Source organism: Pterocles gutturalis, unplaced genomic scaffold (assembly GCF_000699245.1).
Source record: "Pterocles gutturalis isolate BGI_N339 unplaced genomic scaffold, ASM69924v1 scaffold4887, whole genome shotgun sequence".
NCBI classification, from domain to species: Eukaryota; Metazoa; Chordata; class Aves; order Pterocliformes; family Pteroclidae; genus Pterocles; species Pterocles gutturalis.
The window spans coordinates 104,610-117,948 of NW_010110050.1; the positions used below are offsets into that span (position 1 = coordinate 104,610).

Below are 13,339 nucleotides of genomic sequence, written 5' to 3' on the forward strand. Positions count from 1 at the left end.
CTAACTGTCCATATTGCTATTGGCCTTTTTTGTTGTTTGGGGTTTTTTGTTTAGTCGCTCGTTTGGTTTTTTTTTTTAGATAAACACAAATGGAAAGACACATTGTGCTTAATATTTCTATCTGTTTAAAGTTAAATTCCATTTCAAAATAAATCACTCCATCCCTCTTTTTGTTTATAAACAACAATATCTAGGACAGCAACAAAACATTCCAAAACATATAATATGCTTCTTATTCACAAAGATAAACAACACTATCCCAAGTAAAGTGGACTGCAAGACTGAAGAAAACCAGTTCTGCTTTTATGACTTAGCCACGGAAACATCCAAGTTTTATAGCACACAGTGGCTGCCAAACGGTACAAACACAACTTCTTGTACTTGCTGCATCTTTTTCCTGTACCCATCCACGTTGTGTGGTATTGTCCTGCCTTGCTTTGCGGGCTTTGCTGTTTCCAGGACATGTTGCAAATTCTCTACCGCAGCAGATGGTCTGTAGCTGCAATCACCCATAATGTGGAGCTAATGCCCTAGTAACTGAAGATTTGCCTTAAGCATGTTCTTGTAACATTTCATTGACTTAATTCTCCATCATTCACCCTATTCTAACTGACCGCAGAAAATTATTTTAGACAGTCTCTTGTTCAACACACAAAGTTGGGTCTAGAGAAGATTGAATTTGATGCCGAGCACCAGACAGCCCTTTAAGACTCTGTATTTAAGATCATATCGTGGTATTTATTCTCTCATTTATACAATACACAGAAGAGGCACAGTAATGACTAAAGAAATATCTGTATGTCCGGTTTCTGCACCTATACAGAAATTTTTTATTGCTGTTTGCAATCAGTTACTGCCTTCATTTTAAGGATAACGTTTTCATTTCCCAGGTGCTGTGTTTCCTAACTCCAGCATGATGTAGTTATCACTGGAGGCATTAAGAGACAGTGTGAAATTGCAAATGCAGCTGAACCCATCCAGAGATTCAGGTTTCCACTGTCCACCATTGATTCCCCATGCTTTCCAGGCGAGGCTGGAGCTCAGTTTTCCACAGGAAACACTTGTCATTCTCACAAAACATTTATCTGTTCTGCATTCTTGAGTATATACATACAAGCAACATATAATCAGGGTAAGAGCGAGGCTGCAGAAGAGCAACACTTTCACTTCGGATACGGCACAGAGTCCCCAGGCTGAACACTCTGCTCACTGTGCAATGCACAATTCCTCCGCATCCCTTCATCTCTTCTTCCGAATACACAAAGAAGAACTGGCTTCATGATAAGCCAAACACAAAAGGTGCAAGGACACAATCTTGCTTCATTCACTCATTTTGGACAAAGGAAATTTCTAACCAACAACCCTTCAGAAACTGCAAGAATGCTACGTTCCTAAATTTCTCTGTACAGCCAAGTCTATACAGAAAGCTCTGCAGACACTGCTGTGGTAGGTAACAGATTTAAGGGTTTGGTTAGACAATATATTAACTTTACTATTATTAACAGCAGCATTTTTCTTGAGTTTGACTTGCTGTTAAAAGAAAAATAAAGAAGAAAAAAGAAAACCAGCTATGCCTCAAACAGACAAAAAGCCAAGAATCATTTCAGCCACATCACTGGCTGCTGCATTGACTATTATTTTGGCAAAGACCCTTATTGCAGTTGGAGAGGGGCAGGGAGAGACAGAAAAAAAAAATACCAAAGGGGTTAGCGTGGCACGATCAGCGTTTCTGCTTGATCACACACATGACATTTACATCTGTGCATACTTAAAGAATAAAAGGTCATAAAAACATCTTTCCCAAGCTTATAATCAGATGGCGACCTGAGGAATTAAAAAATTCAGTAGAATCAGTTCCACAGTGCTATTTCACTGGAAACTGGTTTTTTTCTAGCCCTGTATCATCTCTCTGATAATTTTAAGAATGTTAAGCAGATTTGGTGGTGCTGGTTTGCCTTTCCTGAGTGAGCAGTACTGAAACTTTAAGCATTCATCAAAGATGACAGGTAATTTAATAAAATCTTACAAGTGTTAGTTTAAGGGAGCAGTGATTTCTTTTTGATCAGTTGACAGTGGATGACCATACTGCCAAGGTTTTATATTCTCATGGGTGTTCTTTAGTGTCCAATGAGTCGTGGCAGATTGACTAGAGGTACCTGGAGAAAAGTGATTCTTAGGGATTTCCCCTTCCTCCAAACAGGGGCAGCAGCACTGTATCCTTCAATCAGGATGCTCTGAAACTTAGGCAGCTTCTTCATCATGAGTCTTACCACTCCAAACTTTAAAGCTCACATCTCTGAACAGCCCGAACGAGAAATGTTTGAGTGATTCTAGCCCCCATTTTCTAGTCCAGGTTCACTTCTCCACTCAAATTGACTACTGCACAAGTGACAGCGATACAAGATGCATATTAATCACCTGAATATGAGTGATGATCACAGCTTTCATATTAGAGTTTCCTCATCTCTCAGCTAAAACATAACTCCCTTTTGCAAGTGTACCTCTGTCTGAATTAAACGGGGCTCTTCCAATGTGATAAATGCTTACTCTCTTCTCAGCTTACCTGGAACAAGAACAACTGACTCTTTGGACTGGATCCACAAAATCCCAAGAAACAGTATTGTTAGGAACTTCCTCTTCCAAATTTGCAGTTGTAATTTGATTCCTCCTGAAGAAGATAAAATTATTTTAGTAGTTATCAAATTTTGTGAAACAAAATTTTAAATTGCATATGCATAAATTCACATATGTTCCCCTCAAATAAATTACTACTTCTACTACACCTTTGAAATGGAATTCTTTATTTAACAGTAGTTCCCTCTACTACTCCTGAAAATTTATAGCTTGATCTACGTGGGAGGATGATACCAGCTCTACATCAGATAGCTCTCTCTGGAGTTTGGAGCACAAGAAGCAAGAGGCAAGCAATTTAAACTGAATCTGGAAACTCTTCTGACATATCTAATGAGGAAACTGCATGGAAACAGTGAAAACCCAAGATTTCAGTGCACACCACGCCATGAATATACTTAGAACTCCAGTAATAAAGGCCTCTAACACTAACAACATGACTTTACCATATCCCTGTTGATTGAAATTTTAGTTCAACACATGTAATGTAATGTTTTACAAATATTACCCTTCGAGTTCTAAATATCAAATACATACTATTTGTTCTTCAGTCACCCAGCTTTCAGTCTAGTAACTAGAACTGGAGCTAGAAAGTGCAATCAATAAATAAATGTGAAAGCATCTAGCTGAAGGCACACATTATAGATTTGTAACCTCAGAGACTGTCACAATTAAGATACACAACTGCAAATACAATGCTAAGTGTTAGGAGTTCTCAGCTGAACACAGTAGCAAATTTTCTTTGATAATGCTGTTCTGCATCATCAGCTTCGATTAGTGTCAAAATAATTCTGTGAGGAATAACATTACCTACGGCAGAACTATTACAATTTTAACTATGTTTTATCTGTTATTAATAAAACCATCAGGATTACTGCCTTACTTGGACTGGGACCTGTTGAGAATGCATTCCTTCCAGACACGGTGAACCATACGATTGTGAAATTTCGGAGCGATCTTGCCTGATTTCTTTGGGCTGTGTACACTGACTGTCCCCTCCTGTACAGCTGAGTGGCTGATACTGCTCTGAGAGCATCCGTTTTCTCCTGCAATAGAAATCAGGCATTAACGTTATAGCTGTTCTTAATATTCACATTTGATACTCTCTCCTGAAAAGAGAGGTAGTTTAGATAGCCCCCTTCAGCCTTGTACTGAATCACTAAGAAATAGCGCAGATAGAGTTTCTTCACAATTATCCTGGATGTCAAACTTCAACTTATACAGTCTTGGTGTGTTGCTTTAATGACTACATTTATTATAATATGGATAGTTCTAAAACCATCTATTAAGAAAACCAACAATTTACCTAAGTTATTTCAAAGGAAGAATCAGTTCTTTATCCTGAAGATAAAACCTCACTGGATAAATGAATGGATTAGTGTGACGCTATTTCTTTACAATACGCTTGAATTGAAATATCAGAATCAAGACTTGCTTTGGTAAAATCTCACAGCTGAGATGTACACTGCTACAGAAACTGTTCATCAGCTGATCATTAGTATATACGATTATAACACATGAGGTTCTCAGTGATACTGTATGACTATCAGAGAGATAACAAACGAAGATATTACTTCAACATGCTAATAACCTGAAAACTCTCATTTACATCCTGCGCTTCATTTCTCTTGGTGATGCAGAAACCTTACCAGCAATTGTATAAGCAGATGCCTCTTTCTCTACTATGAAATATGGTTTTGTTTTGGATCAAATGAAATCTAACACAGTCATCTTTACAAACTCGAACTACAACAGCAGAGGGAGCTTTAGGCTCATTTGGCCTGGCGGCAGAGGATGGAAAAGTAAGTAAGGATATGCCGCATTTTAACAAGGTCAAATCAGTGTACAGAACACTTTGTCCTTCTGCCTGACGCAATTTAAGAAGCCTTAAGAATGAAGCGCTGAGAGGATTCGCTGCCATACATCACTGCATCTAACAAGGTAATTCTGCTGACTTCTATTAGGTGACTTTCAAAATACAACTTTTAAAATTGTGCACAAGCTGCCTGATCCTGTATCTTCTTTCATTCTTCATGGTTATATTTTTTTTCTCCACTTCCCTGACTCTCTTTTTGTAAAGAATTCTAATTAAAAAAAAAAAAAGAGCAGTCAAAACCATAAATCCTTAGACATACTGAGGCTTGTGGCTCTAACAAGTTATTTCACTGGCTTTCAAATGTTCTACAACATCGTGAACTTGACAGATGATCAAAAAACAGATCAAAACTTCAGGATTAGCAAATTTGTCCTCATTTGATCAAAACTTCAGGATTAGCAAATTTGTCCTCATTTGGGGGGCAGGCATGCATATATATAGACAAACATAATGCGCACACCTATACATTGCATACCTCAATGACAGGACAGTTACAACTGCCAAGGAAAAAAAAAATAAAGAGTATCATGGAAAGGGAAGGATAGAAGGCATGAGAGGATAACCAAGGAGCTACCAGAGCTTTCAAGTTACATTTGAGGGCACTGTTTTCCAAAATTCTTAAAATTCTTTCCAAAATTTTCATATTACACAGTGCAGCAATACATGGCATAACATGAAACAGAACTTTGCAGCAGGCAAAAACATTCTGTTCTCATACACTGACACTATTTTTTATCCATGAAAATCACTTAAAAAGACCAGAACACACACAAATAACTGTGTCATATAATGGCGTAAATACTGGAGGACACAACCAGCCACTCACCAGAGGTCACTTGACCACCCCTACGGGCCAGTCTCTTTCTGTGCATGGAAAATACCATGCCCTAGCTTCAGCAGCAATTTGCTTCGTTACAAACATTAGATACAATCATGGCAAATATGGTTGAAAAAGATCCGAAGAGCACATCATGCTTCAAAGCTTGGTCAACTGCACTCTTATTCCTGAAACACATTTTACTGACCTGTTCTTCAGGAACATACTAACCTGTTCTTCAGAAACAAACACCAGTCCCTAAAAAACCCCGACAACCCACCCACCTCTCTGCTAATGGAAGTTCTACAGCTTCCCACCAGCCAGTTTATTCTAACACTTCATTATCCTTCCTCGGAGAACATTTTTCCTCATGTTTAACCTAGTTTTGCTGTGCTCCAGTTTAGGTTCATTACATACTGGCTGCAGAGAAAAGATTATTCTTTTTCTCCTTTTATGTCTCTGAAGACTATTACACTGTCTCCCCTTCAAATTTCTCTTCTCTAGACTAAACAACCTCAATTCTTTCCATCTTCCCCTGTAGGTCCTGTTTGCAAAATCCAGGATCATTCCTACTGCACTTTTCTGGACTCCATCCAATTTGTCCACGTCTTTACGTGTTCAAACCCGGACACGGTACTACAGCCCCATTTTACCAGTATAGGGCGGAACTGAAGCATTATTCATGTGCCTCAGACTAATGCAGTTTATGTATCCCATTTATTGATTCTGAACTGCGTGGCATTTTTTCCAAACCATTGCTCTGATTTTTCAAGGTCTTTTAAAATGGCATATGATATAATACAAAGGCATCTTTTTATTATTCACTGGAGAGGCACTCCTCTGCTCCCAAACAATAGCAGAGATCAAACAGAAACTGTGACTGCCAGGCTGGACAATATGAACACTTTTTAGATATTAATAGTTTATAAATATTCTAAAACAGAAACTGCTTGTGATACTGTACAAGTTTAGTAGGGATCTGAAAATTAAAATTAGAACAGCACACTAAAATATGCAACAATACTTCAATAGAGATTGTTATTTGTAAGTCGATTGTCTCGCTTCAGTTACTTGTTAATAAGCTTTTTGCTTATTTTAACAATCAGATGCCTTGGAAAAAAAATGTTCAATGTGAATTTAAATCTCATATTCTACATTACTAGCAGTAAATACAAAATATTTGATTGTATTCATACACAGACACTGTTCCTGGACAAGTGAATTCAAACAAGTACATCTATGGCAATGAAGCCAATGATGATTAGTTTTCTTCAGCTTCACATCAAGATTAATCCTCTTGATGAGCAGACCTGTCTAATAAAGGCTAAGCTAGCTTGGGAGCTCCTTAGACCTCAGTGGGGGTATAACGAGGATTCTTTATCCCCATCTGGCTGCATGGTGTCACAGAAACCTGTAGGAACTTCATGTCTTCAACACTTGTATTTGCTCTGTGAAATTTGGTAAGCACCCATCAACACGTTCAAGAAAGGTACATGTTCAAGCAGAAGGAGGTTGCCCAGTGGTGAGTTGAGTGGTTTCTAACAGACAATCTCCTGTGAACTGAGAACTCAATTCCAAATAATAGTAATTTTCAAAGAATAAAACATGCCAGTGCTTGTGAAATTATTATTAATAAAGGTTATAAAGAGAGGTTGAGAACGCTGGAGGAGGAATCTTATCAATGTATATAAATACTTGACAGGGAGAACAGAGAGGATACAACCAGTGGTGTCCGGTGGAAGGAGAAGAGACAATGGGCATAAACTGAAATACAGAAAATTACATTTAAACATCAGAAAGAACTTTTTACTGTGAAGGTCATCAGCCATTAGAACAGGCTGCCCAGAGTCTCCGTCTTCAGAGATATTCAAAACCTGTCCTGAGCAACCTGCTCTCCCTAACGCAACCTCTCTGCTTTGAGCGGAAGGGCTGGATAAGACAATCTCTGGAGATCCCTTCCAACGTCAACTATCTTCTAATTCTGTTAGTAACTGTCAAGTCTCTAAAAAGCAAGTTCAGAAGACAATCTACACAGAAAAAAAAATTAGTTCTAAACATGCCTTCAAAATGTTTCTTGAGAAAAAAAAAACCACTGAATTTTTGTCTGTATCAGATATTTTTTCTTTTCTTTTTTCTTTTTTTTTTTTTTACTTTATTATCTTAGAAGTTGCACTCAAAACAGATGTCTGACTCCTCTTTTCCTTAGTTCTCATTTCAAATTGCAGTCCTGAATTTGTTACAGCATAACCACACAGACAGCAACTAATCTTAAGGTCTTGTCTCTCTTCCAGATGATGACAGGTTATAGAGACATTTTCATTTCTGAGGAGCAACACAACATACATATTCATTTCAACAGAGCAAGATATTAAGGATCTCGTACCCCACATACCAAGCATTTGGATGCTTTCTGAGGTTAGAACTACTATGGATCCAAATGCTTCAAAGAGGCATACTCTGTCCAGACAAAACATGTAACTTGCAAACATTATGCAGCACTCTGCTTCCCATCTGTGCACGATGCAAGTCTATGTCAGACCTCATTTAGGAAGCCCAGCTCCTTATTACCAGTTCCAGAGATTTCAGCATTTCTTTTGAAGGGCCCTTAATTAAAACCCAACTGTGTTGGGCAAAAAGAGGAGCATTTGCAAACTTTTATTATACCAACAGAAATGCTTACAAAGAGCTGTATTTCTAGTTCTTTACAGAAGAGCTACGCGCTCTGTATGTTCACTGCACTCCTGTACCACAACGAATCCACACCAGCCCCCCATCCCAACACAAGAAAACCAACACTTCATAAACACCATCAGAATCTAGTCTCTCAGGTATTTGCACTACTGCACAAAGATAATGCAGTTATAGGAAATGGAGCTTAACTGAAATCACAGTTTTGTTTAAAGATGTGTTTTCTTCGGGGGTGTTTACAGCATTGGCTTTCATTTACGACAGACCTAGAGAAAAAACCCTCTCCTAACTTTCATTCTATTGCCTGCTACTGTTCACATACTTATCCTCGCTTACCAAGAGCTATGCAAAAATGAAAGACTGACTCCGGCCTCCTAAGTTTAGTGCTTACCCATAACAGCCTGCTCTGGAGAAGTGGGTGGAGTGAGTGGCATCCCACAGGTACTAGCAGGATCCTTCACGCTTCCAAGCCCCTGCTGTCCCACATTTACATGGCCTCCAGTACTAGCAGTATTCTGTGACATGGGGATGTCACTCTGGGAGATGAGAACAAAGGCTGAAGGATATACCATCCTTACACCACCTACAAAGAAAGGGAAAAACAAGAGTCTTAAATTTATTCCTTACAATATTCATCAGCCCTAGCTACTTCAGCTTGCTTTCAATGTCAATTAGACACAACTTATCCCAAATACAAAGAGCTAAGGAATTTCACATACTAATATTCATCCAACCCTCTATAACCAGTACAGAGCTTGATACTGTGAATAATAGCATGTGGGGTACAGGGAGTACAGAAGCTTGAGGCAAGATAACTAGTCAGATGTTTCAGTGTCAGGAGAGCTACCAGAGAAGATAAGAAATTATAATAGCTGTTTCGATTAATTAGATTTTTTTTTTTTTTAAATCATGTGGAGGAAAATAATCCTTCAAGCACAATACTGAAACTTACCAACAATGACTTCAACTGCCACAGGGAAATCGTTGTCATATCCCAACTCTTCTTCTTCTTTCATCCCTTCTTTTTTCTTCAGCACCATAGGGTAAAAATACTGCCACTCCTCCATCAATTTACGAGTTGCTGGGTCTGACATTTTGTATGACTGGCCCGTGAGTGTACCATTTAAACCATATGGACTCACCAAAACTGCAAAGGAAGAAACAACAGTGCCTACAGTATGTGTATTCCAACTATATATCAGCCAGTCTCTGCCTCTCCAGCTTGAGCGCACGCTCATTCCGCTCGCCTGCTGATTTAAGGATCTGTCTTCAGGGGAAAGCTGCTGCAAAGTCAGGTGAGGGGGTGAATTTAAAGCTACGTTACACTGCACTATCCTCCTGTGCAGCCATCCTTACTGAGCTAAGAATGGACCTTTTTGCAGTCCAGTTTAATGATTTCCACCATGAACTAATCTAAGTGTACGGAAACAGCACTCACTATGGCAAAGGGATGACATACGTGATGATTACATGAAGTAATAGGGGACAGATATTCAACAATAGGGTTTTTACCAGGAACATACAGTATGAGACACTTCTGAGCACCAAAAAGGATGGAGATAACAATATAAGAGGAAGACTACAGTCATTCAGATTCAATTTTGCTTTTAGTCACATCTGATTTGAGAAGAGTAACAAACTTAGCTCACTGAAATAAAACCTTCTATGCAAATGCCTAAGCTTCTATCAAAACTGTACATTTAATAAGAAAATGTTTTTCAACAAAGCTTCCATAAATTAATGTCTCTACAAATGCTCATTTTACCATCTCTGGGTGTTTCTTTATGTTTCATTTTATAGGGATTTCTTGCTTTAGTTGCTTTGAAATTATAATTTCAGACTGTAGTAAAGACTGTAACTCAATGACTCAAACACTTGTATTTTTTTTTTTTTAATGTAGAGCATTGTACCACAATTGCACCATGAATTTAATAAGCTACTAACTTAATTTTGTAAAACCCTGATTTCTTACACTGGCAAATAAACAGTCACAGATACTCCAATTTTTACATTGTGTCTGATACATTTTCACACACACACACACCCCCCCCCCTTTTTAAAAAAAAACAAACAAACAAACGAATTAACAATCTATGAATGAAAAGTACTCCTGAATTAGATAAGCTTGGTATTTGTATTCACATAGCACTGAAGTTACAGGTTTGAGCCACTGACCCAGATATCATGTAAGAAAATCAAATCAGCACACTCAATTTCTTAAACAATATGTCTTTTTACACAAAAATGATTAATTTATTTGTTTTATTTACTCTATACATTTAGCTTTAGAAGCAATGTTAATTAATAGAAAGCTCTGGAAAATTCCTATACCATTAATAGCTGGAGATAGCATTGAAGTCCTAACAGCACTCTCCCTTATGTGCACAACTCCTCAAATAGAAATTTAACCCATTTAAGAGTTACTTTATTCACCTCTGCAGGTAATGTCACGAGGATCGAAGTCCCCGCCACGCAGAAGTGAAGCTTAGCACACCCAGTCCAAACCCAGCTCGCTTACCTTGGAACGGCGACGGTGAGGACTGGGCCATATGGATATGCTCTTCGTTGATCAGGTAGATGGGCTGGTGCTGAGCAATCTCCACGCTCGTGCACACATTGCTCTCCCCATGAAGAAAGAACGTGAAGGCACACGACAAATGTTCACTGGAGGTGGGGGGAAACAAATGAGAAACAGAATTATTAGCATGTTAATGAACTCATAGGAGGCAGTGATTCCCCAGCCTTAGAGGACAAATACACTCCCTCTGGTTTGTCACTTGTGCCTCCTGAGCACAGGTTCACTGACTGATCGATAACCTTACATGACAGAATGACCTGTCATAGATAACTATTTGACAATGTTGGCAACTGTCTCAAAGAGTTGTTTGCCTACTTGTTTCAACTAATAAGATCGCTACAAATAAATGGGATTTTAACCAGGATTCAAGTAGTAAAAATAGAGGTCTTCAGAAATTCTTAAAATTTACTCTGCAACGTGTTCTAGCTGACAAGGAATAAAAAGGAATAAGAAAGACGTTTGTCTGACACTTCAGGAGATCCTCCATTAAAGAAAATAAAAGCATGTGAAAATTACAAAGTTGACAATGGTCTAAGATGAACCATGGATTTGCCACTGACTATTAAACTTAATTTGAAATGAATGATATTTAAAACATTCCCAGTTTACCCATAGAATGACCTCCTATCATAGCTAACTATCTGCTTAAGTGTTCCTTGCCACAAAGCCACAAGAAAAAGAAAAGAAAACCCATTTCATGTTTTTTATCATCATTTTAATCAACTAAAAATTCAGAGAGCTGAAGTGGTAATTATGCAGTAATTTTTCTGTCCAATACAATAGCTACACATAGTTTCATAGCTGTGGGCTTTGGCCCTGGGCCAGCCATAATGCAACCAGTATTTTAATGATCGCTTTTAACTACCTTCCCCAAAAAGAAATAACCCAGGCAACTCCAGCAATTCCACTATAAGTCAACCAACTGCTCCACTACTGTCAGCTGTTTTTAAACAACGGCACTGATGGTCTGGAACAGGACGCTGGTTCAGTCTCGCTACATCTCGGAATGATTCTACACATCATGCAGAACAACTTTTCGTCCTGTACTACAAGTTACTCTTCCAACAAGCCTCAAATACTACCACAAAAAAACCCAAGGAAAATGGTCAGCTGAGAAAAACCTGGAGAGAAAAGGCTACTTGAATGCCAGCTAACACAGGTCACAACTCGACTTCCTTGCTGCTATCATTTTGTATTCAGAACTACTTTGGAGCAATAATTTAATTCCATAAAATAAAAGGTTTCATTAGATTTCCATCTTCACAAGGGAAAGCAAATTCACTGTCATCAGTGCTGCAGAAGTAAAATGATCAGTAATTTACACTGGCGAGGGAGTGGGGACGGACAAGGACAAGATGGAAGGGACATGGGACAAAATGAGTCATAGATTCCAGGTATTTCCATCCAGCAGTCTGGCCCCAAGAAAAATAAATCAATATCTGTTTAAAAAAAAAAAAAAGCAGAAATGACTTCTGCACACCTGGGAAACACAAAAATAAAAGTAAAGCCCAATTATTTAATAAAAAACTATTAGTTTCCTTACATAAGATGATAGCCCTTAATATAAAAAAGGTCTTAATAAATAAAGATGAGAAATCTGGTCTAAGATCAAGCAGGTGTAATCTCTGCAAAGAGTTCAGCGTGCAGCAGGTCAGCCTTTCTAAAGCAGAGAGCAAAGCTGTTTGTGAAGTAGTCATTTTCAACTCCTGTCTTTAGGACATTGCACAGAAATCCTCCCGATTCTGCAAGCTTCCTACAGTGTTCAACTGTGAACGTCTTGCTTGTCTTCCATTGAACTGAAGAAGAAAAACAGCCTTCTCGACCACACAGGGACACTTTCAAGTCTCCTGCAAAGTGGTCTGACACAAACAAATCACGTGCAATCTTATGCAATATTCACTACTATCCATAAACACTGTCAGAATAAGAAATAGACAAAATCAGAGTTTAAAAAAAGATTTGGTTTTGCAGGGAAGGGAATGCACGCTACTAACTTTCCCAACTGAGAATCCGCTAACACCAAAATTAATCATAATTCAGAATATTAAATAGCCTCAGACTAAAAGTGTATACAACTCTCTACAAGAAAGAAAATATACAGATACAGTATTAGCCTGTTTTACTTTCCTGCAAATGTGCCAGATTAAAACATAATAGTAATGAACAGTACTACTCATGACCAGCAGTAAATACTTCGTTAGTGAAAGGTGGACCAATTCTAGCACTGCATCCAGAGTAAGTCATGCTCAGCTACAGAAAGAGAACCAACAGATTTCATTGACTCAAGTGGTCCTTTTCCTCAGACCACGGCTAACTAGTCCCTGTGGTACCAAGTGTTCTCTGCAGAGCAAGTAAGCCCCCAGCCAGCCTGAGCACGTCCCGTGTGAAGAGTTCTTTCTGCCCCCTTCCCCAGGCTTGCCTCCGAAGGACGGGCTTACAGGGCTTCCCAAGAGAAGAAACACTTTCATAAATGTTATGCTCTCTCTGGTGCCAAAGTCATCACTCTAAACTCAGCTTTCAAGACCAAAAATAATAAAGATCAAGGCCTGGGGACTTCCTATACTCCATGAGCTTCTGGCAGATTCCGAGTAAAATGCTTACTTTAGTAACAAATATGAGTTTTATTTCAAGAAAATAGCGTCAGCGCACTCGGTGATGTATCCCACTCAGGCATGTACATCCCAGCCTCCTGACATTCCTGCCTTTAGTACATTTCACACAATTCCTTAAATACCAAGCTGCAGAAATC

General features: G+C 38.6%; 1 protein-coding gene across 1 annotated transcript in view; it reads right to left on the reverse strand.

The window, feature by feature from the left end:
- Window positions 1–13,339, reverse strand: part of MED13L (mediator complex subunit 13-like) — a gene marked incomplete at its 5' end in the record, with an annotated part of 94,175 nt that overhangs the window by 40,748 nt on the left and 40,088 nt on the right. Inside the window, 5 exons of the mRNA XM_010073178.1 lie at window positions 2,564–2,668; window positions 3,515–3,677; window positions 8,404–8,595; window positions 8,965–9,159; window positions 10,531–10,676. Of these exons, the coding sequence (XP_010071480.1) occupies window positions 2,564–2,668; window positions 3,515–3,677; window positions 8,404–8,595; window positions 8,965–9,159; window positions 10,531–10,676 (801 nt within the window). The remainder of the gene's footprint in view (window positions 1–2,563; window positions 2,669–3,514; window positions 3,678–8,403; window positions 8,596–8,964; window positions 9,160–10,530; window positions 10,677–13,339) is intronic.